The sequence below is a fragment of the Salvelinus fontinalis genome, unplaced genomic scaffold (assembly GCF_029448725.1).
Source record: "Salvelinus fontinalis isolate EN_2023a unplaced genomic scaffold, ASM2944872v1 scaffold_1078, whole genome shotgun sequence".
Taxonomy (NCBI): domain Eukaryota; kingdom Metazoa; phylum Chordata; class Actinopteri; order Salmoniformes; family Salmonidae; genus Salvelinus; species Salvelinus fontinalis.
In genome coordinates this window covers 1-20,000 of record NW_026601287.1, presented here as the reverse complement: position 1 = coordinate 20,000, position 20,000 = coordinate 1, and the positions used below count along the sequence as shown (strand labels likewise).

Sequence of the window (20,000 nt, the reverse complement as noted above, 5' to 3'; positions counted from 1 at the left end):
TATACACCAGGGAAAATAAGCGACACATGGAGGGCGTGGAGACAATCACAAGAACAGGTGAAACTGATCAGAGTGTGACAACCTAAGGTGTCATAGCAACAACATTATAGAGAGGGTCTTCCACTTTTATTTCCAAGGCTGAAACACATCTACGTCCCACGTGGCACCCTATTCCCTATATAGTGCACTACTTTGTACTATTTTTTGTGCCATTTGAGACGTAGTCATACACTTAAGTATGACAGTGAACAGAGTACAGAGACGGCCTTTTACAATAGGGCACAACTGATCTTAATGTTCCGGTACGTTACAAATCATAGGCTGAGACTGAAAGACAACTCCTTACTCCTTACGGTGCCATTAAAAATAGTTGCAAGAACTGCAAATCGGACCAAAGGTTAAGGCTCAGAAATTCCTCTTCTGTCTTTATAATATAAAAAGTTATTGGTCCATTAAAAGCAGCCATATGGAAGGTTCATGGTCAGTACAGGACTCAAGGATTCTCAGAAGTTCTATGTATAGTTGATATACCATGTGCCATTAGAAAAAAGGCCATCAATCAACTTTAATATCTCTAACAAATACAACCTTCCTCACTTTCGTCCCAGGTAATGCTCCTTTGGGGGTAAGCATCAGGTATGTCCGTTGAAATAACAGCAGTGAAATGGGTATGATTGTGGTGTTGAGTTGATTTCTACAGTCCCTACGACCCACAGTGTAACGTACCTCACAGAGACAACAGCATTCTGCTGGATGGCGCTCAACAGAGATACCTCAGGGCAAACAACACACAGTTGCATTGTGTGTGTGTGTGTGTGTGTGTGTGTGTGTGTGTGTGTGTGTGTGTGTGTGTGTGTGTGTGTGTGTGTGTGTGTGTGTGTGTGTGTGTGTGTGTGCGTGCGTGCGTGCGTGCGTGCGTGAAAACCCTGCATATAATGTCCTACCACATCCATCCATTCAGATGCTCCTTGGTGCGGCAGGTAGCCTAGCGGTTAAGAGCGTTGGGCTAGTAACTGAAATGTCGCTGGTTTGAATCCCCGAGCCGACTAGGTGATAAATCTTGCCCTTGAGCAAGGCACTTAACCCTAATTACTCCTGTAAGTCGCTCTGGATAAGAGCATCTGCTAAATGACACAAACGTAAATGCCCTTCCAGTTGAAGACATAATAATAATAATAATAATAATAATAATAATAATGATATGACTAGAACTGGGCCCATACTGCAGATAATAATGATATGACTAGGACTGGGCCCATACTGCAGATAATAATGATATGACCAGGACTGGGCCCATACTGCAGATAATAATGATATGACCAGGACTGGGCCCATACTGCAGATAATAATGATATGACTAGGACTGGGCCCATACTGCAGATAATAATGATATGACTAGGACTGGGCCCATACTGCAGATAATAATGATATGACCAGGACTGGGCCCATACTGCAGATAATAAAAATATGACTTGGACTGGGCCCATACTGCAGATAATAAAAATATGACTAGGACTGGGCCCATACTGCAGATAATAATGATATGACCAGGACTGGGCCTTTACTGCAGATACTAATGATATGACTAGGACTGGGCCCATACTGCAGATAATAAAAATATGACTAGGACTGGGCCCATACTGCAGATAATAAAAATATGACTAGGACTGGGCCCATACTGCAGATAATAATGATATGACTAGGACTGGGCCCTTACTGCAGATAATAAAAATATGACTAGGACTGGGCCCATACTGCAGATAATAAAAATATGACTAGGACTGGGCCCATACTGCAGATAATAATGATATGACTAGGACTGGGCCCTTACTGCAGATAATAAAAATATGACTAGGACTGGGCCCATACTGCAGATAATAAAAATATGACTAGGACTGGGCCCATACTGCAGATAATAATGATATGACCAGGACTGGGCCCATACTGCAGATAATAATGGTATGACCAGGACTGGGCCCATACTGCAGATAATAATGATATGACCAGGACTGGGCCCATACTGCAGATAATAAAAATATGACTAGAACTGGGCCCATACTGCAGATAATAATGATATGACCAGGACTGGGCCTTTACTTCAGAGAATAATGATATGACTAGGACTGGGCCCATACTGCAGATAATAAAAATATGACTAGGACTGGGCCCATACTGCAGATAATAAAAATATGACTAGGACTGGGCCCATACTGCAGATAATAATGATATGACCAGGACTGGGCCTTTACTTCAGAGAATAATGATATGACTAGGACTGGGCCCATACTGCAGATAATAAAAATATGACTAGGACTGGGCCCATACTGCAGATAATAAAAATATGACTAGGACTGGGCCCATACTGCAGATAATAAAAATATGACTAGGACTGGGCCCATACTGCAGATAATAATGATATGACCAGGACTGGGCCCATACTGAAGATAATAAAAATATGACTAGGACTGGGCCCATACTGCAGATAATAATGATATGACCAGGACTGGGCCCATACTGCAGATAATAATGATATGACCAGGACTGGGCCCATACTGCAGATAATAATTATATGACCAGGACTGGGCCCATACTGCAGATAATAATGATATGACCAGGACCCTACTGCTCCCACTCCCGCTTGGCTCTGACTGCACAGCGCTGGCCAGGCCAGGGACCAGAGAAATATGTATCCTTTTATCACATGTGACACATCAATGTTTGGGCTGTCTGTTGAAGCTAATGTTTTTTGCTAATCTTTTCCCCCCATCTCTTTCAAAATGATCAAAATTGTATTTGTTAGGGGGTCATATATTAGACTGACACATGGCAGCAATTCGTCTGCTTGGGCGTCTATATAGATGCAATCTCTGGGATTCACACAATTACCCAGGAGTGTGGGATGATGTATTGTCATACAGCAGCGGTCGGCAGCAGATGGCATCAGACCACACCTAGGACTCTACACGCAGTGTAAGAGAACACGCTGGAGGCCTGTTCCCCCTCAGGTCCTCCCAGACACAGCGTGATCCTGCCTCAGATTGTTCATTGCTGGAAACACCGGGGCGGCTCTACTAATTACCCAGCATCCCTTGCCATCCCTCACAGCCTTCCCTCACACTCAGTTTATCACAATTGCAAATGACCACATTCAACAGAGAGCTGTGTGTGTGTTTGTGAGTGTGTGCATGTATGTGTGTCTGTGTGTTTGTGTGGTTGTGTGTGTGTGTGCTTACACAGTGTTCTCAATCTTCCAGTGCACCATAAGTGTGTGCCCCCCCCCCCCCCCCCTACTCCGCTTTTGTCAAATCTGGGACATTTTATCCGGGAGTTTGCAAATGCAGTCTGCATTATATTTCACTTGGAGTCATCAGAAAAAAAGGAGGGGGAAGTGGGTAGATTTTTCTCTCCCAGTCCAGCATTTCTGTCTGTATATATATGCTGAGGTGCTTGATGAGAAGAGGCCTCAGCAATATTTGGTGTTATTGCGACAGCAGGCTGAGGGACAATATACAGCATTCTCCTTCATCTTTGAGTAATGCCGGCTGTTGCTTTCTTATGGGGGCTGAAGAAAAGCTGACTATTTCATCAATGAAAGCTGTTTTCCACCGTACTGTTCCTTGTCTTTAGTGTGTGGTTTCATTTTCAGGATGTTTTAGTCTGTTTAGTCAGGGATGGAAATGATGAAGTGATTGGGAAATGTGATGTCTGTTGTGTAGCTATTCTCTATGTGGAAGACTGTGTGATTTGATACTTGTAAAACAGACTTGCCTTTCTTAATTGCCCCTGAGGGGATAAATAAAGTTGTATTGAATTTAACTTAATTTAATTGGATTGGTGACATTTCATATAGATCTGTAAACTGTGTAACTGCTTTAATTAAAGTTATTTAAAGGAAAGACAAAGCTTTAAAATGCTCTTTGTCTTGCTTTCTGATGAGACGGTTTCTTTGGGTTAAACGGTGTGACACCAATTATTTCCAATGGATCAAAGGGCTAGGACTCTCTAGAGAAGTATGTTTTTACAAAACAAAAACAAACTCCAACTAAGGTAAATGCTCCTTTTCTCCCTCTCCTCTCCCTTCTTCTCCCCCCTTCCTCACTTCACCTCTCCTCTCCCTTCCTCTCCTCTCACCCTCTCCCTTCTTCTCCCCTCCCTTCCTCACTTCACCTCTCCTCTCTCATCTTCTCTCTTCCCCCTCTCCCTTCCTCAACTCTCCCTTTTTCTCCCCCTCTCTTCCTCATTTCATCTCTCCTCTCCCTTCATCTCTTCTCCCCCTCTCACTTCCTCACGTCTTCTCTCCTCCCTCTCCCTTTCCTCACATCTCCGCTCCACTCCCTTCCTCTCTTCTCCCTTCCTCACTTCTTCTCCCCTCCCTTTCTCACTTCACCTCTCCTCTCTTCCTCTCCTCTTCTCTCCTCCTGTAACCCTAACCCTCATCCTCCTCTCCTCCCCACAGGCCTCTGTCCCCCCTCAGCCTCTCTCTCTCTGTGACAGGACATTCTCCATCTGCTTGCAGGCAGTGTGTGTACTGGGGAAGCAGCAGCAGCTGCAGAGCCTGCCTGCCTAGTCCCTTTCCTAGCCCCTCTCCTGCCTTCTGCCATCACACACACACACAGGCACCAGCTGGGCACCGTCACCATCCCCGCCACCTCAGCCTCCACTCCACTGCTAGGCCTGCCTGACTGTCACCTTCACATGTTACCTCACCTGACGGTGTCAATTAAAACTAACAATTCATCCCTAAAAAGGATTGAAGTGATATGTTGTTTAAGAGTTTAGAGGAGCTTGCAGTAGCAGTACCAGAGGTGAGCTGCCAGAGCTGTACAGTATAAGTTTCAGCACACAAGTCACCAGTGATGTCATGTAGCCTGTAGTATAGATCTGAACTTTGCACTGATAGAATCCTAGAAAATGTGCTGATGATTATGTGTGGAATCACAGTACAACAAGCAGGTGAGCTTCAAAGAGCATCCTGTCTAGCGTGGAATCTACACATGGACCTAAACGCCTACAGGTAGTGATGTCTGCAGTGCAGCTGGTGAATGTACTCTTTAATTGGACATCCTTGAGCCTCTGAAGGTAACTGCTCATATGTTTCTTTTTGATTAGCGAAACCAGATGTTGAACAATACTAGACGGCTCCTTAAACTGCCCAGCTCTCCAAAGTAGGACATCATGCAAGTCCTGACAAACACACAGGTGCAACCTTTGGGGAAGTAGGCTTTAGTTAGGTTTAGGTTTAGTCGGGTTTAGGTTTAGTTAGGTGTAGGTTTAGTTAGGTGTGGGTTTAGTTAGGTGTAGGGTTAGTTAGGTGTAGGTTTAGTTAGGTTTAGGTTTAGTTAGGTTTAGGTTTAGTCAGGTTTAGGTTTAGTTAGGTTTAGGTTTAGTTAGGTGTAGGTTTAGTTAGGTGTAGGTTTAGTTAGGTTTCGGTTTAGTTAGGTTTAGGTTTAGTCAGGTTTAGGTTTAGTTAGGTGTAGGTGTAGGTTTAGTTAGGTGTAGGTTTAGTTAGGTTTAGGTTTAGTTAGGTGTAGGTTTAGTTAGGTGTAGATTTAGTTAGGTGTAGGTTTAGTTAGGTGTAGGTTTAGTTAGGTGTAGGTTTAGTTAGGTGTAGATTTAGTTAGGTGTAGGTTTAGTTAGGTGTAGGTTTAGTTAGGTGTAGGTTTAGTCAGGTGTAGATTTAGTTAGGTGTAGGTTTAGTTAGGTTTAGGTTTAGTTAGGTTTAGGTTTAGTTAGGTTTAGGTTTAGTCAGGTTTAGGTTTAGTTAGGTTTAGGTTTAGTTAGGTTTAGGTTTAGTCGGGTTTAGGTTTAGTCGGGTGTAGGTTTAGTCGGGTGTAGGTTTAGTCAGGTTTAGGTTTAGTTAGGTGTAGGTGTAGGTTTAGTTAGGTGTAGGTTTAGTTAGGTGTAGGTTTAGTTAGGTGTACGTTTAGTTAGGTTTAGGTTTAGTTAGGTTTAGTTAGGTTTAGGTTTAGTTAGGTTTATGTTTAGTCGGGTGTAGGTTTAGTTAGGTGTAGGTTTAGTTAGGTTTAGGTTTAGTTAGGTGTAGGTTTAGTTAGGTGTAGGTTTAGTTAGGTTTAGGTTTAGTTAGGTTTAGGTTTAGTTAGGTGTAGGTTTAGTTAGGTTTAGGTTTAGTTAGGTGTAGGTTTAGTTAGGTTTAGGTTTAGTTAGGTGTAGGTTTAGTTAGGTGTAGGTTTAGTTAGGTTACTTAAATACAGTAGACATATATACAGTAGATGTGCATGGGCGTGACATCTAACATATTCATTCTATCTAACATATTCATTCTATCTAACATATTCATTCTATCTAACATATTCATTCTATCTAACATATATACATATTAAATGGGTGGATAAGGAGACTACATTCTTCCAGTAAACCGGTGTGATCGCTTGAATAATGTAATGTATTTGCGATGTGCATATCACAAACCATGTGTCATTTTTTTGCTTTATTGGTTAGTGGTGCTGCTGTGTCACAATGCAAAGTCAGAATGAAAGCACCTGGGATATTTAGTGTTGAAGTTAACCATGAACCCATAATGATCATATGAACATGACAAGAGATACATTATTAATTGTCTAACAGTTGATTTCGTAGAGACCGAACGCCTGTAGGCTATACACCGTATGGTAATTGCGGTGTGAACAGTAGTTACAATTCTTCAAAGAAATTATATGTCATCATAAAATTGCAAGAGAATGTGCATGCATTGCAAATCTGGAAAGAATCTCCATTCAAAACCGTGAGAAAGTGCTGAATAAAATGCAATGCGTTGCATGTAAGCAGGTGCGATGTAAGTCTAGTTTCAACTGATACAGAAAGACTTGAAATAAAACAATCATTTCCATTCTTATCTCCAAAGAACATGGTGGTGAGCTCCTTACAAATAAAATGAGACGGGGAGACGAGTAGCCGCCTATATAAATCATTCTATCCCAATGTTGCTCCCCAGAGATTTCTGATGGATTAAATTAAGCACTTCCATTTCCATCTCCCACCTGATCGCAGCGCCGTATAAATCCCAACAGCTGATCAACTGTCTCCAGACACCAAGTACAGGACACAGAGAGAGGCTGCAGCAACAGTGAGATAGAGAGAGAGAGAGAGAGAGAGAGAGAGACAGAGAGAGAGAGAGAGAGAGAGAGAGAGAGAGAGAGAGAGAGAGAGAGAGAGAGAGAGAGAGAGAGAGAAGTGGAGCGGTGACGGTCCTTCAACCTACATTATTATTTTTCAGCCAAATGTAAATAGACTACCAATCAGAGTTGGAAATAATTGGAAAGCAATAAATAACGCTGACAAGTGCTGCCCATTTTTTGTTGCACTCTTACATTACAGCAGCTTCTCTCGTGTTTTTTTGCATTCTCCTCTATTGGCACGCGGGAGAAAGAGGCGCACTCTGCAGGGTGCTTTCCGCTCGCTCGTCCGTCTTGCGCGAGCCTCTGAGAGGGAGCTATCCAGTGCTGAAGTTGCATTTCTTCCCTTCGCAAGACACGGTGTTGCAGGTAGAACAGAGAAACCTAAGCACTACGGGTTGGCTGGGGGATTGTTTGACTGACTGGGTGTCTGATACTCTACGCAGCCAGGCATCCAAAGCTCAGATTTAAATATCCAGCTCTACATTGGCGTTGCATGAGGACAGTAACCCTGCCCTGGACGGTTGTTGTTTCGGTGCAGCACCAGAAACATGCCAAGGTCTTTCCTGGTTAAAAAGGTGAAGCTTGATGATTTTTCATCCAGTGATTTTGAGAGTTCTTATGGACGATCCAGGACCAACCTCAGTCTACGGATTCACGATAAAGGTAAATATAAACATTATTTATCATTTGGAATGTTGATGTTGATGTTGATTATGTTATATATATTTTTGCTTATTATGCACGGTGTCTTTTTTTTGCCACGTTTGCACGTTTTTGCGCTGCATTCATGACTCAATCTGATTCCATTGTTATATTAGTTTTGACAAACACACCTACCTATACATTTGTAGGCTAATTCTAGCCTGTATGTTTTGAAACAAACCAATTGAATGTGTAAATAGCCTATCGCATCTTGCCTACTCGGAGCATGGGGAGGAATGATGCTTGTGATGCTGATGCAAAACTTCTCCACAACCCACAAGTGTGCATCATATATCTGCACTTAGGCACCAGCATGTACACAAGAGATTGCATTGCACCTATATTACCCGTTATGCTTTGGAACACTGTTGTATAGCCCTATTATTTAGACATTATGTCAGTCAGAAGGCTGAATCATATTTCATGATGATATGTAAACTAGCTTATCCATCGCTTCAGACCGGCGGTATAATGTTGCCTAATCATCTCAGTAGGTTATGTTGTTAAATTATGTTTATTCTCACTGTGTGTAATTGGCAACTATAGGTTAACGCATAAAAGGGTCGTGCTTCCAGATAAATAAAAACGTTTTAGACTCGCCTAAAGCTGAATAAAGTGCACAGGACGCATAGGCTTTGGTGATAACGTGCCGTAGCCGATTTCAAGTGGAAAAGTGCTGCCTGTAGCTTGTTGCATCTATTAAGCAGATTGTTCCCACTTGAAGAATCCCCACGCGACAATGAGTAATTGAATGAAGCTCTTGTTATTTTTCACACCAGGGTACATTAGTGACTACATCAGCCCGTCTGTCTACGATGGAGAAAGCGACGGTGCCATTAAAGTTCCCTCTCCGGAGCCACTCTACGATGGCATCCACAGCGACTACGGCGCCCCGGACTCAGAACAGCCTGACAGTCCGCAGTCGGACGTCACCTCCGGCTACATCAACGGGGACACCGCGGTGAGTGATTGCTACACGGTGGACGCGTTTTACATCACGGACGGAAGGTCACGGAGGAAAGTAATCAGCAGCCCCAGCAGCAGGAGCATACAGCGTCACACATGCAACGAATGTGGGAAAACCTACGCCACGTCTTCCAACCTGAGTAGGCATAAGCAGACCCACCGGAGCCTGGACAGCAAGATGGCCAAGAAGTGTGCAACCTGTGGGAAAGTGTACGTGTCCATGCCAGCAATGGCCATGCACCTGCTCACCCATGACCTCAAGCACAAGTGTGACATCTGTGCCAAAGCGTTCAGCAGACCTTGGCTACTGCAGGGCCACATGAGGTCACACACGGGCGAGAAGCCCTTTGGGTGTGCACACTGCGGAAAAGCGTTCGCAGACCGCTCCAACCTGCGCGCGCATATGCAGACTCACTCCGCTTTCAAGCATTTCAAATGCAAACGGTGCGACAAGACCTTCGCTCTCAAGTCCTACCTGAATAAGCACTACGAGTCCGCGTGCTTCAAAGGCGCGTTCTCGCCCTTGAGTCCTGATCTCGATGACTCTCCATGACGTCCACATTAAAAGTGCAGACAAAACATTATATTTTTGCTTGACTAATTCTGCCAAACCTTTCCTAAAATCCACCTCAACTTCCAGTGGAACCACAATAATAGCACAATTTTTCTGTATTCTCCTTGAAATCCACCCGAAGGAATTACTGATGATCTTCGCATGCACTTAAAAATCCTCTTCCTCCTCCAGTCACGTGGATAGAATATACCTTCCACCGCGCGTAAATATGAAATCATATATTTTGAAATTTGACGAAGATGACAATACTGGATTGCTCCAAACAAAAGTCGAACATTTTAATGTTGGATAATAATGTACTGCTGCAACTGACCATACTCTCCGTTGAGGTAAATGCCATTTATGTTTGTATTAATTAATTAATTAATCTATTTATTTATTTATCTATTTGTACATTAGGCTATTTATATGTATTTGTTTATATAGTATGTCTGACATATTGGTCTGTTTTTATTTGATACCACTACCTATTCTTTGCACTTTAATGTGTGAATTTGCCAACCTCTCATGAACAGGCCAAAGCGTTTGTCACTTATTCTTCGTTTACTACCATTTTAAATTATTGCATGCAGAAATGAAATCTATGCCAGTATCACAAAGCTTATGATTTTTTTCTTCTCCAAAATCTAGATAGTATCTGTTGGCAATATTTCTGCTGAAGCCACATGACGAATTATAAAGCAATAATCACTTAATGCATGGTCTTTTTGAAAATGATTATGAACTATTACCTACTGTATAGCAGTTTTTAAAATCAGGTATGTTTTACTCCAGTACGCATCTATAGTCATACAAAAAAATACAACATCAGGGAAAATGCCAATGTAGTGTTAGTGAAACAACAAGAAAGCAACCACGTCCTCTTTTCCTCTGACGTCATGCATTGCCTGCCTCTTATTTCAACAGTAGTGTTAGGACCGTTAGGACCGTTAGGACCGTTAGGACCGTAGGCTTGTAGTACTTCAGCTCCCAGCACCTCAGAACATGTATCCAAATCTACAGGGCACCCATTAAGGTCATACAAAGGTCAAACACCTTCTGGGTCCCCAATGGCACCCTATATTCTATATAGAGCCCTATGGGCCGTGGCCAAAACTAGTGCACTATGTAGGGAATAGGTAGTTATTTTGGGATGAAAAACACTGGAACCCACTATTGACTTAAGGTGGGCAAACTTTGCACTGCATCCACACTCAGCTTGATGGACAAGATGCCTTTCTTTAACCTCATTGGTGTGCCACAGATTTGTCTATAATAAAGCACTTCATTTACACCTTAAAAAGTAGCACAATGAACCTAGAGATTCAGGTAGAAAAAACAAGAACTCGTATTAGCTTGACCTCTGTTTTGTATTTCCAATAAAGAATGAATTAATAATAATTTATTGCAAGAGGCTTTGTAAATAATCCTTTGGATTGAACATTTTTACAGCAGTAAAGAATGAAACAAACCTTATTTCAGGAGATATCTGGAGGGAGGAAAATGTCCTTTCCAGTCAGTATTCAAATGATGTAAGCACAAGACACAACAAGGCATTGTCACTTCATAATAAAGAATAATATTAACAAAATCTCTTGTCTGTCTGTTAGTCACTTGTTTTTATTTGTTTGTATCAAATTTCACAATGTATACTATATCACCTTATTAGCCTAAAGTATATCTTCAAGCATTTGAATCAAAAGTTGAAAGATAATCCTCAGAGTAAAGCATGTCTTCACCATCCTATAGGAAACAGTGCTGTACATGACCTTGTGTTCTAACCATCCCCCTTACTACTGTACTGCTCAGAGAGAGAGGGAGAAAGAGAGAGAAAGAGAGGGGGAGAGAGAGAGAGGGAGAGAGAGAGAGAAAGAGAGGGGGAGAGAGAGAGAGAGGGAGAGAGAGAGGGGGAGAGAGAGAGAGGGAGAGAGAGAAAGAGGGGAGGGAGAGAGAGAGGGGCGGGAGGGAAATAGAAAGATGGGAGAGAGGGGAGAGAGAGAGTGAGAGAGAAAGAGAGGGAGCAAGAGAGAGTGAGTGAGAGAGAGAGTGAGAGCGAAAGAGAGCTACCTGGGTGGCTGCAGCTACTGTAGCATAAGTCAGATGAGGCCATGTAGCCCTTTGAGGGGGCTAAAAGACATTTCATTCCTCATAGATAAGCCTTATCACTTGATAGCTCTCTTGACTGCATTTAGAATCAGGTCTATGACCTCAAAATGGATAGACAATTTCCTGGGAAGTCAAATTACAATTTTGGCTGTGAACTTGCTGACACTTACTGAATGAGGGACAAGATAACACTAATTTCTGACATTCTGGTTCAAGGTATTCTGTAATCAGATGTGTGGACATGATTGGTTAACTCTTGACGGCTACCAATAATGTCAATGCACAATACATTTAAAAATGCCATTAGAAGTGCTGCTTTGACTTGAAAATGTAAGCCACTGATTGACAGACATTATACATTTCACATTATGGACGCAGTCAATGACCTCAGAAATAGGAAAACAATGTCTGTCTCTGTCGTGACCATGGCGATCTGTGCAGGCGGCGGGATAGCTGTTGAATTGCTATATTCAGGTGGAGTGAAAGTCTTAGTAGACAGGTGGGGAGAAAGGGAGGCTGCCTGATCATATGTGTTTTTTGATTGACGCATGACATTGTAACTGGTCAACTTGTTATGCATCACTCTTCCTGCTCCCCCCTCTCTCCATATGGTTGAGCTGCACTTCACTTGTTCATTTATTTCACCTCATCCTGACCTTGTTCATCAACTCAATAAATCACATATTTTTCCCATGCAACTCCTACTGGGATTAACTCTGCTCTACGGAGGCTCAGGCCCCGATTTCATCAATCTATCAGGAATCATTATAATCTGCTTCATGAGATGGCCTACGCAGGTTTTTATCAGGAATCATTATAATCTGCTTCATGAGATGGCCTACGCAGGTTTTATCAGGAATCATTATAATCTACTTCATGAGATGGCCTACGCAGGTTTTATCAGGAATCATTATAATCTACTTCATGAGATGGCCTACGCAGGTTTTATAAGGAAAATGTATAATCTGCTTCATGAGATGGCCTACGCAGGTTTTATCAGGAATCTTTATAATCTGCTTCATGAGATGGCCTACGCAGGTTTTATCCGGAATCATTATAATCTACTTCATGAGATGGCCTACGCAGGTTTTATCAGGAATCATTATAATCTGCTTCATGAGATGGCCTACGCAGGTTTTATCAGGAATCATTATAATCTACTTCATGAGATGGCCTACGCAGGTTTTATCAGGAATCATTATAATCTACTTCATGAGATGGCCTACGCAGGTTTTATCAGGAATCTTTATAATCTGCTTCATGAGATGGCCTACGCAGGTTTTATCAGGAATCACTATAATCTACTTCATGAGATGGCCTACGCAGGTTTTATCAGGAATCATTATAATCTGCTTCATGAGATGGCCTACGCAGGTTTTATCAGGAATCATTATAATCTGCTTCATGAGATGGCCTACGCAGGTTTTATCAGGAATCATTATAATCTGCTTCATGAGATGGCCTACGCAGGTTTTATCAGGAATCATTATAATCTGCTTCATGAGATGGCCTACGCAGGTTTTATCAGGAATCATTATAATCTGCTTCATGAGATGGCCTACGCAGGTTTTTATCAGGAATCATTATAATCTGCTTCATGAGATGGCCTACACAGGTTTTATCAGGAATCATTATAATCTGCTTCATGAGATGGCCTACGCAGGTTTTATCAGGAATCATTATAATCTGCTTCATGAGATGGCCTACGCAGGTTTTTATCAGGAATCATTATAATCTGCTTCATGAGATGGCTTACGCAGACTGGGGTCTCAGGAGCTCCTGGGTTATTGTTCTATAGCAGGAGTATGGATGTGACCCAAATGGCACCCTATTCCCTATATAGGGCACTACATTTGACCGCAACCCATTTGTCCCTGGTCAAAAGTAGTGCACTATTAAGGGGATAGGGTGCCATTTGGAACGTATCCTATATCAGCACAATGCATTAGTCCACAGGAGACAGCTGTAGTTGTACTGGGTTTCTCTCACACCTTGGTTGGTCTGTTGGCTTTCTACATCCCTCTACCGTCACTGCAGTTTAATGTCAGACTGCCAGTCCCCTGGGCAGCACTTAGGCCCATGCAGGCAGACGGTTGAATAGTAGAGTAGGCTTGTCTTCATGCTGACGGCCTTACCTTACAGAAAGACAGGGGGTCTGCTGAGGTCCATGTCCATCCCTTGTTTGCTGTTGATGGTGTGAATGATACTGACCACTAACAGAGAATTGTGTAACAGTCCACTTCTGTTTGACGGGATTGAAAAGGTAATCTACTAGTCCAGCCATGGCAACTGACAACAGCATCTCTGCCTGTTGATTTATCTTGCTATTTGTTGAATCTATGTGTTAGAGATCGACATCAACTGGTGTGACACTTGTACAACACACAAGTGGTTTTATAAAGCCTCCCCAATGTGCATGTCTCTCCACATACAAACCAGATTCCACTTGGCTAGGTAAAGGTATCCTATAACAGTCTCTGTAGGCAGGCAGCATGCAGGAGTGCATCACAGCACCAGCTAGCTACAAGTTGTAGCCACAGACAGACAGACAGACGGTGAATAGTGCCCCCTCAGAATGCATTATGGCTGATTGGTGAGGACGTGGTGAAAAGCGTTGCTTTCAGACCTGGGTCTGCGTCCCAAATGGCACCCTATTCCCGACCTATATACAGTAGTGCACTGAGCCCCATGGGCCCTGGTCACAAGTAGTGCACTATGTAGGGAATAGGGTGTCGTTTGGGGCCCACACATGGTGGGTTCGTCGTCACTTGGCTGAGAGGGATACTGCTTTGTCACCTCATAGCTCTGACTAAGACACCAGTGGTGAGACAGAGAGCCCTTAAGCCTGTTCAGTTAACAAACAGTACAGGATAGAAGGAACTGGTGACGCATGTTGCTGGAACAGAGGTCTGTTTCTGTAGACCAACACTAAGAGTGGGTGGGAGGAGGACAACCGTCAGTGCTTTCACTCAACAGGAGCTTGGAAGGAACGACCACAAACAACCAATAACTATGTGTGCTTGCCAGAAAAACGAAACATCCACAACGAACGAGAAGATAAGGACCGAAATAATTTATGAAGCTATCAATCATTTATAATAAGCTTTGAGTTTTGAGTTACTTTTTCAGCTGGGCTGACTCCTGCTTGTGCTGTAGCTAGGCAAATATTTTCAGGCGGAAGAATGTGTTTCAGGGGAGGTGGGGAAAGAGGAGGTGAGGGGGAGCTAGCTCTGACCCAGATTGGCTGACATGCAGCTGAGGCAGCTTCCACCGTGCAGGCAGCAGGAGCACAGCACACCACAGTACATTCTTAATAGCAACCACTTCAACATTGGCACTTAAAGGACAGTGGAACTTCTGTTGCCTTGTGTAGTTCAACCTCAACTGTTTAATTATGTGCACTTGTCTGTTAAATGGTTGGCTCCTAATTGTATTATTTCTGGACTGCTATGTGTTGTTACTGGCGGTTTGTGAAGTTGGTTCTACATGTCAGATAGTTTAGGTTCGTCATGATGTGTTACTGTTTCCTGCTGTTCACGCCTGTTGCTCTGATCTTGTGTTTGATACAGCCAACTGAAAGTATTTCAAATCTGATGAGGTCACAGAACTCCAGGTTGCCCTGCATGTGATACGCATGTGATACGCAGAAGTCCCCAGATTCTGATACATAAAGGGTTGTCCAGGAGCACCTCTTTCTCCCTCATAGCCGCTGCTAAGTGATACTTTGTTTATGAAGATGTCCAGTGAATGTGAAATGTGTTGACACCACAACACAGTCCAGACTTGGAGACACATAATCCCAACTGCTAATCCATAAAAAGCTGTGTTAAATTGGCTGTTCAGTTTTGCTTGTTTACAGCAGGTCATTTAACAGGAACTGTATTGTTACATCACCAACATTGGGAGAATAAAGGCCCTGACATGGCATCCATTCTAAAACCTGGACCAACTCTTTATATACAACTGTCTCTGGAGGTGCCTACTTCTACACATAAAGGCTGGTTTAGGGTGCAGAGAGTGGCTGGTGCTTTTGTTTCGACCTCTCCTTCCCATTGGAGGAGGGGAATTAAAACATCATGCATATTCAGTGGGAATGAATGAGGAGGAGAATAGAGGCCCTCCACCTGCCTTTGATCTAAACGGGGGTGGGCATAATGCAACGCAGATCTTTGGGTTGAAACCACTGGAGTTGAGTTGCGGCGGGAGGGTCGGCACAAGAGAAGGTCTAGTGACTAGGAACTATTTCATCTCCATCCCACTGCATTTCACTGAACCGACCGTCGTGTTGTCAGAATGTCAAGTGATCCCTGATCATGGGTTGTAACTACAGTCATCGCCTACAGTCATCGATGCGTCCCAAATGGCACACTATTCCCTACAAAGGGCACTACTTCTGCACTATATAGTGACTAGGGTGCCATTTGGAATGCAGTTATGGCCTCCTCACTATGAAGAGATGTTCTCGTATTCAGTGAGCATTTCAGCCGTTCAGGCAGGTTATGGGGCACACAGTATGCAGCCTGAGGCTTTACAAAATACCTTACTGTTTTAGGAATTCAGACCCAAGGTAATTATATGACTTGTGTCATGTGCCCGATGTTTCAGGGTAAACATGTGTTTAACAAGGTCAGTGTTGGTGACTGGGAACATCCTGAAAATCTATTCTGCAGTGATATAATGTCATTCAGTGTGATTCACATCTCCACTTTGGAGTCAGACATGGAACCACTGAGAAATGAGCACAGTAGAAGATATCATAGGACCTCTTTACAGGAACAGTGACATTCAAACCAATGTGTTGGTCTTTGACCAGAAAAAGCCCTCATCCCAACACGTCTTTGGATGTTAGATGAAGGACCTGCAGCAATGTTTTTCAGGTCTCCCATGGCTGCTTCTGAGTTACACTCCTGCGTGGTTGAACATGTACAATTTGGGCTGGTCATCCCTCAGGCCCTCAGTCAGGGATCATGACTATCTACACATGGTAGGACCCAGCGGTGTGAACATGGTATGATCCAGCGGTGTGAGCATGGTATGATCCAGCGGTGTGAACATGGTATGATCCAGCGGTGTGAACATGGTATGGCCCAGCGGTGTGAACATGGTATGGCCCAGCGGTGTGAACATGGTAGGGCCCAGCGGTGTGAACATGGTATTGCCCAGCGGTGTGAACATGGTATGGCCCAGCGGTGTGAACATGGTATGGCCCAGCGTTGTGAACATGGTATGGCCCAGCGGTGTGAACATGGTATTGCCCAGCGGTGTGAACATGGTATTGCCCAGCGGTGTGAACATGGTATGATCCAGCGGCGTGAACATGGTATGATCCAGCGGTGTGAACATGGTATGATCCAGCGGTGTGAACATGGTATGGCCCAGCGGTGTGAACATGGTATGGCCCAGCGGTGTGAACATGGTATGATCCAGCGGTGTGAACATGGTATGGCCCAGCGGTGTGAACATGGTATGGCCCAGCGGTGTGAACATGGTAGGGACCAGCTGCGTGAACATGGTATGGCCCAGCGGTGTGAACATGGTATGGCCCAGCGGTGTGAACATGGTATGGCCCAGCGGTGTGAACATGGTAGGGACCAGCTGCGTGAACATGGTATGGCCCAGCGGTGTGAACATGGTATGGCCCAGCGGTGTGAACATGGTATGGCCCAGCGGTGTGAACATGGTAGGGCCCAGCTGCGTGAATATGGTATGGCCCAGCGGTGTGAACATGGTATTGCCCAGCGTTGTGAGCATGGTATTGCCCACCGCATTTGTCTGTCTGCCTGTCTGTCTGTCTGTCTGTCTGTCTGTCTGTCTCCAGAGAGTATCTTAAATAAATACCTGGAGGACTGACCTTGCTTATAAGCACTTCATTGAGGAAAATGTACTTATTACAACTGTGGAATTACGACTGTTGTCCCACCTATCTTAAGATGCACGAATTGTAAGTCACTCTGGATAAGAGTGTCTGCTAAATGAATAACATGCAAATGTACTATCTCTCCATCTCTCTCTCTCCAGGGCCCATTCTCACCCCCAAGTTACCTGTCTCTCTCATTAACCACTCAGTAAATATAGCAGCACAGTGTCTGGATGCTGCCATTAGCTGTTTCTGTTGTTCCCTCCATTTCAAACCTGAGTAGAGGACTGCTACTCTACTGACAACCCTGTCCTCTCTCTGTAGAGGACTGCTACTCTACTGACAACCCCGTCCTCTCTCTCTAGAGGACTGCTACTCTACTGACAACCCTGTCCTCTCTCTGTAGAGGACTGCTACTCTACTGACAACCCTGTCTTCTCTCTGTAGAGGACTGCTACTCTACTGACAACCCTGTCCTCTCTCTGTAGAGGACTGCTACTCTACTGACAACCCTGTCCTCTCTCTGTGGAGGACTGCTACTCTACTGACAACCCTGTCCTCTCTCTGTAGAGGACTGCTACTCTACTGACACCCATGTCCTCTCTGTGTAGAGGACTGCTACTCTACTGACAACCCTGTCCTCTCTCTGTAGAGGACTGTTACTCTACTGACAACCCTGTCCTCTCTCTGTAGAGGACTGCTACTCTACTGACAACCCCGTCCTCTCTCTCTAGAGGACTGCTACTCTACTGACAACCCTGTCCTCTCTCTGTAGAGGACTGTTACTCTACTGACAACCCTGTCCTCTTTCTGTAGAGGACTGCTACTCTACTGACAACCCTGTCCTCTCTCTGTAGAGGACTGTTACTCTACTGACAACCCTGTCCTCTCTCTGTAGAGGACTGCTACTCCACTGACAACCCTGTCCTCTCTCTGTAGAGGACTGCTACTCTACTGACAACCCTGTCCTCTCTCTGTAGAGGACTGCTACTCTACTGACAACCCTGTCCTCTCTCTGTAGAGGACTGTTACTCTACTGACAACCCTGTCCTCTCTCTGTAGAGGACTGCTACTCTACTGACAACCCTGTCCTCTCTCTGTAGAGGACTGTTACTCTACTGACAGTCCTGCCCTCTCTCTGTAGAGGACTGCTACTCTACTGACAACCCTGTCCTCTCTCTGTAGAGGACTGCTACTCTACTGACAACCCTGTCCTCTCTCTGTAGAGGACTGCTACTCTACTGACAACCCCGTCCTCTCTCTGTAGAGGACTGTTACTCTACTGACAACCCTGTCCTCTCTCTGTAGAGGACTGCTACTCTACTGACAACCCTGTCCTCTCTCTGTAGAGGACTGTTACTCTACTGACAACCCTGTCCTCTCTCTGTAGAGGACTGTTACTCTACTGACAACCCTGTCCTCTCTCTGTGGAGGACTGCTACTCTACTGACAACCCTGTCCTCCCTGTCTTCACTTTCTCAGATGTCTAAGCCCACACATTGTATGTTAGTGTAATAGATCATGTTTAGAAGTAGGACAAGTGAATACACATCCAGTAACTTGCCGGTGCAGAATACAAAACGTCCTGAAAGTAATACACATATCCACACACTGTTGAATGCTCCCGCAGTTTTAATGTGCAACGCTTCAACCTGCACGTCTTCATTAGGCTGTTTACAATAAATCATATCAGTTTGACCAGTTTCCCTCCTTCCAGGCAGCCGTGTACCACATCGGGTCAACATGAGGTAAATCAGCCTTTATAAGGAGAGGGAGCCTCTTAATTCTGGGTAATGACATCCACTGTGCTTTCCACAATGCACTGCCCTTAATATCCTCTCAGCTCCACTTTGGATTCTTTCACATCTGATAAGAGGCTGTTGGTGGAGCATAATGCTTCCTGTTGGGTACAGAGCCGTGGTAACCACTAACCAGCAGCAGCATCCCAGACAATGCTAAGAGCCACTGTGTGACTGGGCTCTCCTATCTGTGGTCTCTGTGCTGCAATCTGAATGGAAGGGACTGCAGCACGGTACCATAGCAGGACCAGTCTGAATGTAATGCATCACGGTACCATAGCAGGACCAGTCTGAATGTAATGCAGCACGGTACCATAGCAGGACCAGTCTGAACGGACTGCAGCACGGTACCATAGCAGGACCAGTCTGAATGTAATGCAGCATGGTACCATAGCAGGACCAGTCTGAATGTAATGCAGCACAGTCCCATAGCAGGGCCAGTCTGAATGGAATGCAGCACGGTATCATAGCAGGGCCAGTCTGAATGGAATGCAGCACGGTATCATAGCAGGACCAGTCTGAACGGACTGCAGCACGGTACCATAGCAGGACCAGTCTGAATGTAATGCAGCACGGTACCATAGCAGGACCAGTCTGAACGGACTGCAGCACGGTACCATAGCAGGACCAGTCTGAATGTAATGCAGCATGGTACCATAGCAGGACCAGTCTGAATGTAATGCAGCATGGTACCATAGCAGGACCAGTCTGAATGGAATGCAGCACGGTATCATAGCAGGACCAGTCTGAATGGAACGCAGCACGGTATCATAGCAGGGCCAGTCTGAATGTAATGCAGCACGGTACCATAGCAGGACCAGTCTGAACGGACTGCAGCAGGGTACCATAGCAGGACCAGTCTGAACGGACTGCAGCACGGT

General features: G+C 44.5%; 1 protein-coding gene across 1 annotated transcript; it reads left to right on the top strand.

The window, feature by feature from the left end:
* Positions 1-7,038: 7,038 nt before the first annotated feature.
* On the top strand, positions 7,039-10,950 carry LOC129848579 (transcriptional repressor scratch 1-like). Its single transcript, XM_055915747.1, has 2 exons — positions 7,039-7,799; positions 8,618-10,950. Exons 1-2 carry the CDS (start codon positions 7,685-7,687, stop codon positions 9,355-9,357), a joined length of 855 nt encoding a protein of 284 aa, XP_055771722.1. The 5' UTR covers positions 7,039-7,684; the 3' UTR covers positions 9,358-10,950.
* The last annotated feature ends 9,050 nt before the right edge of the window (positions 10,951-20,000 follow it).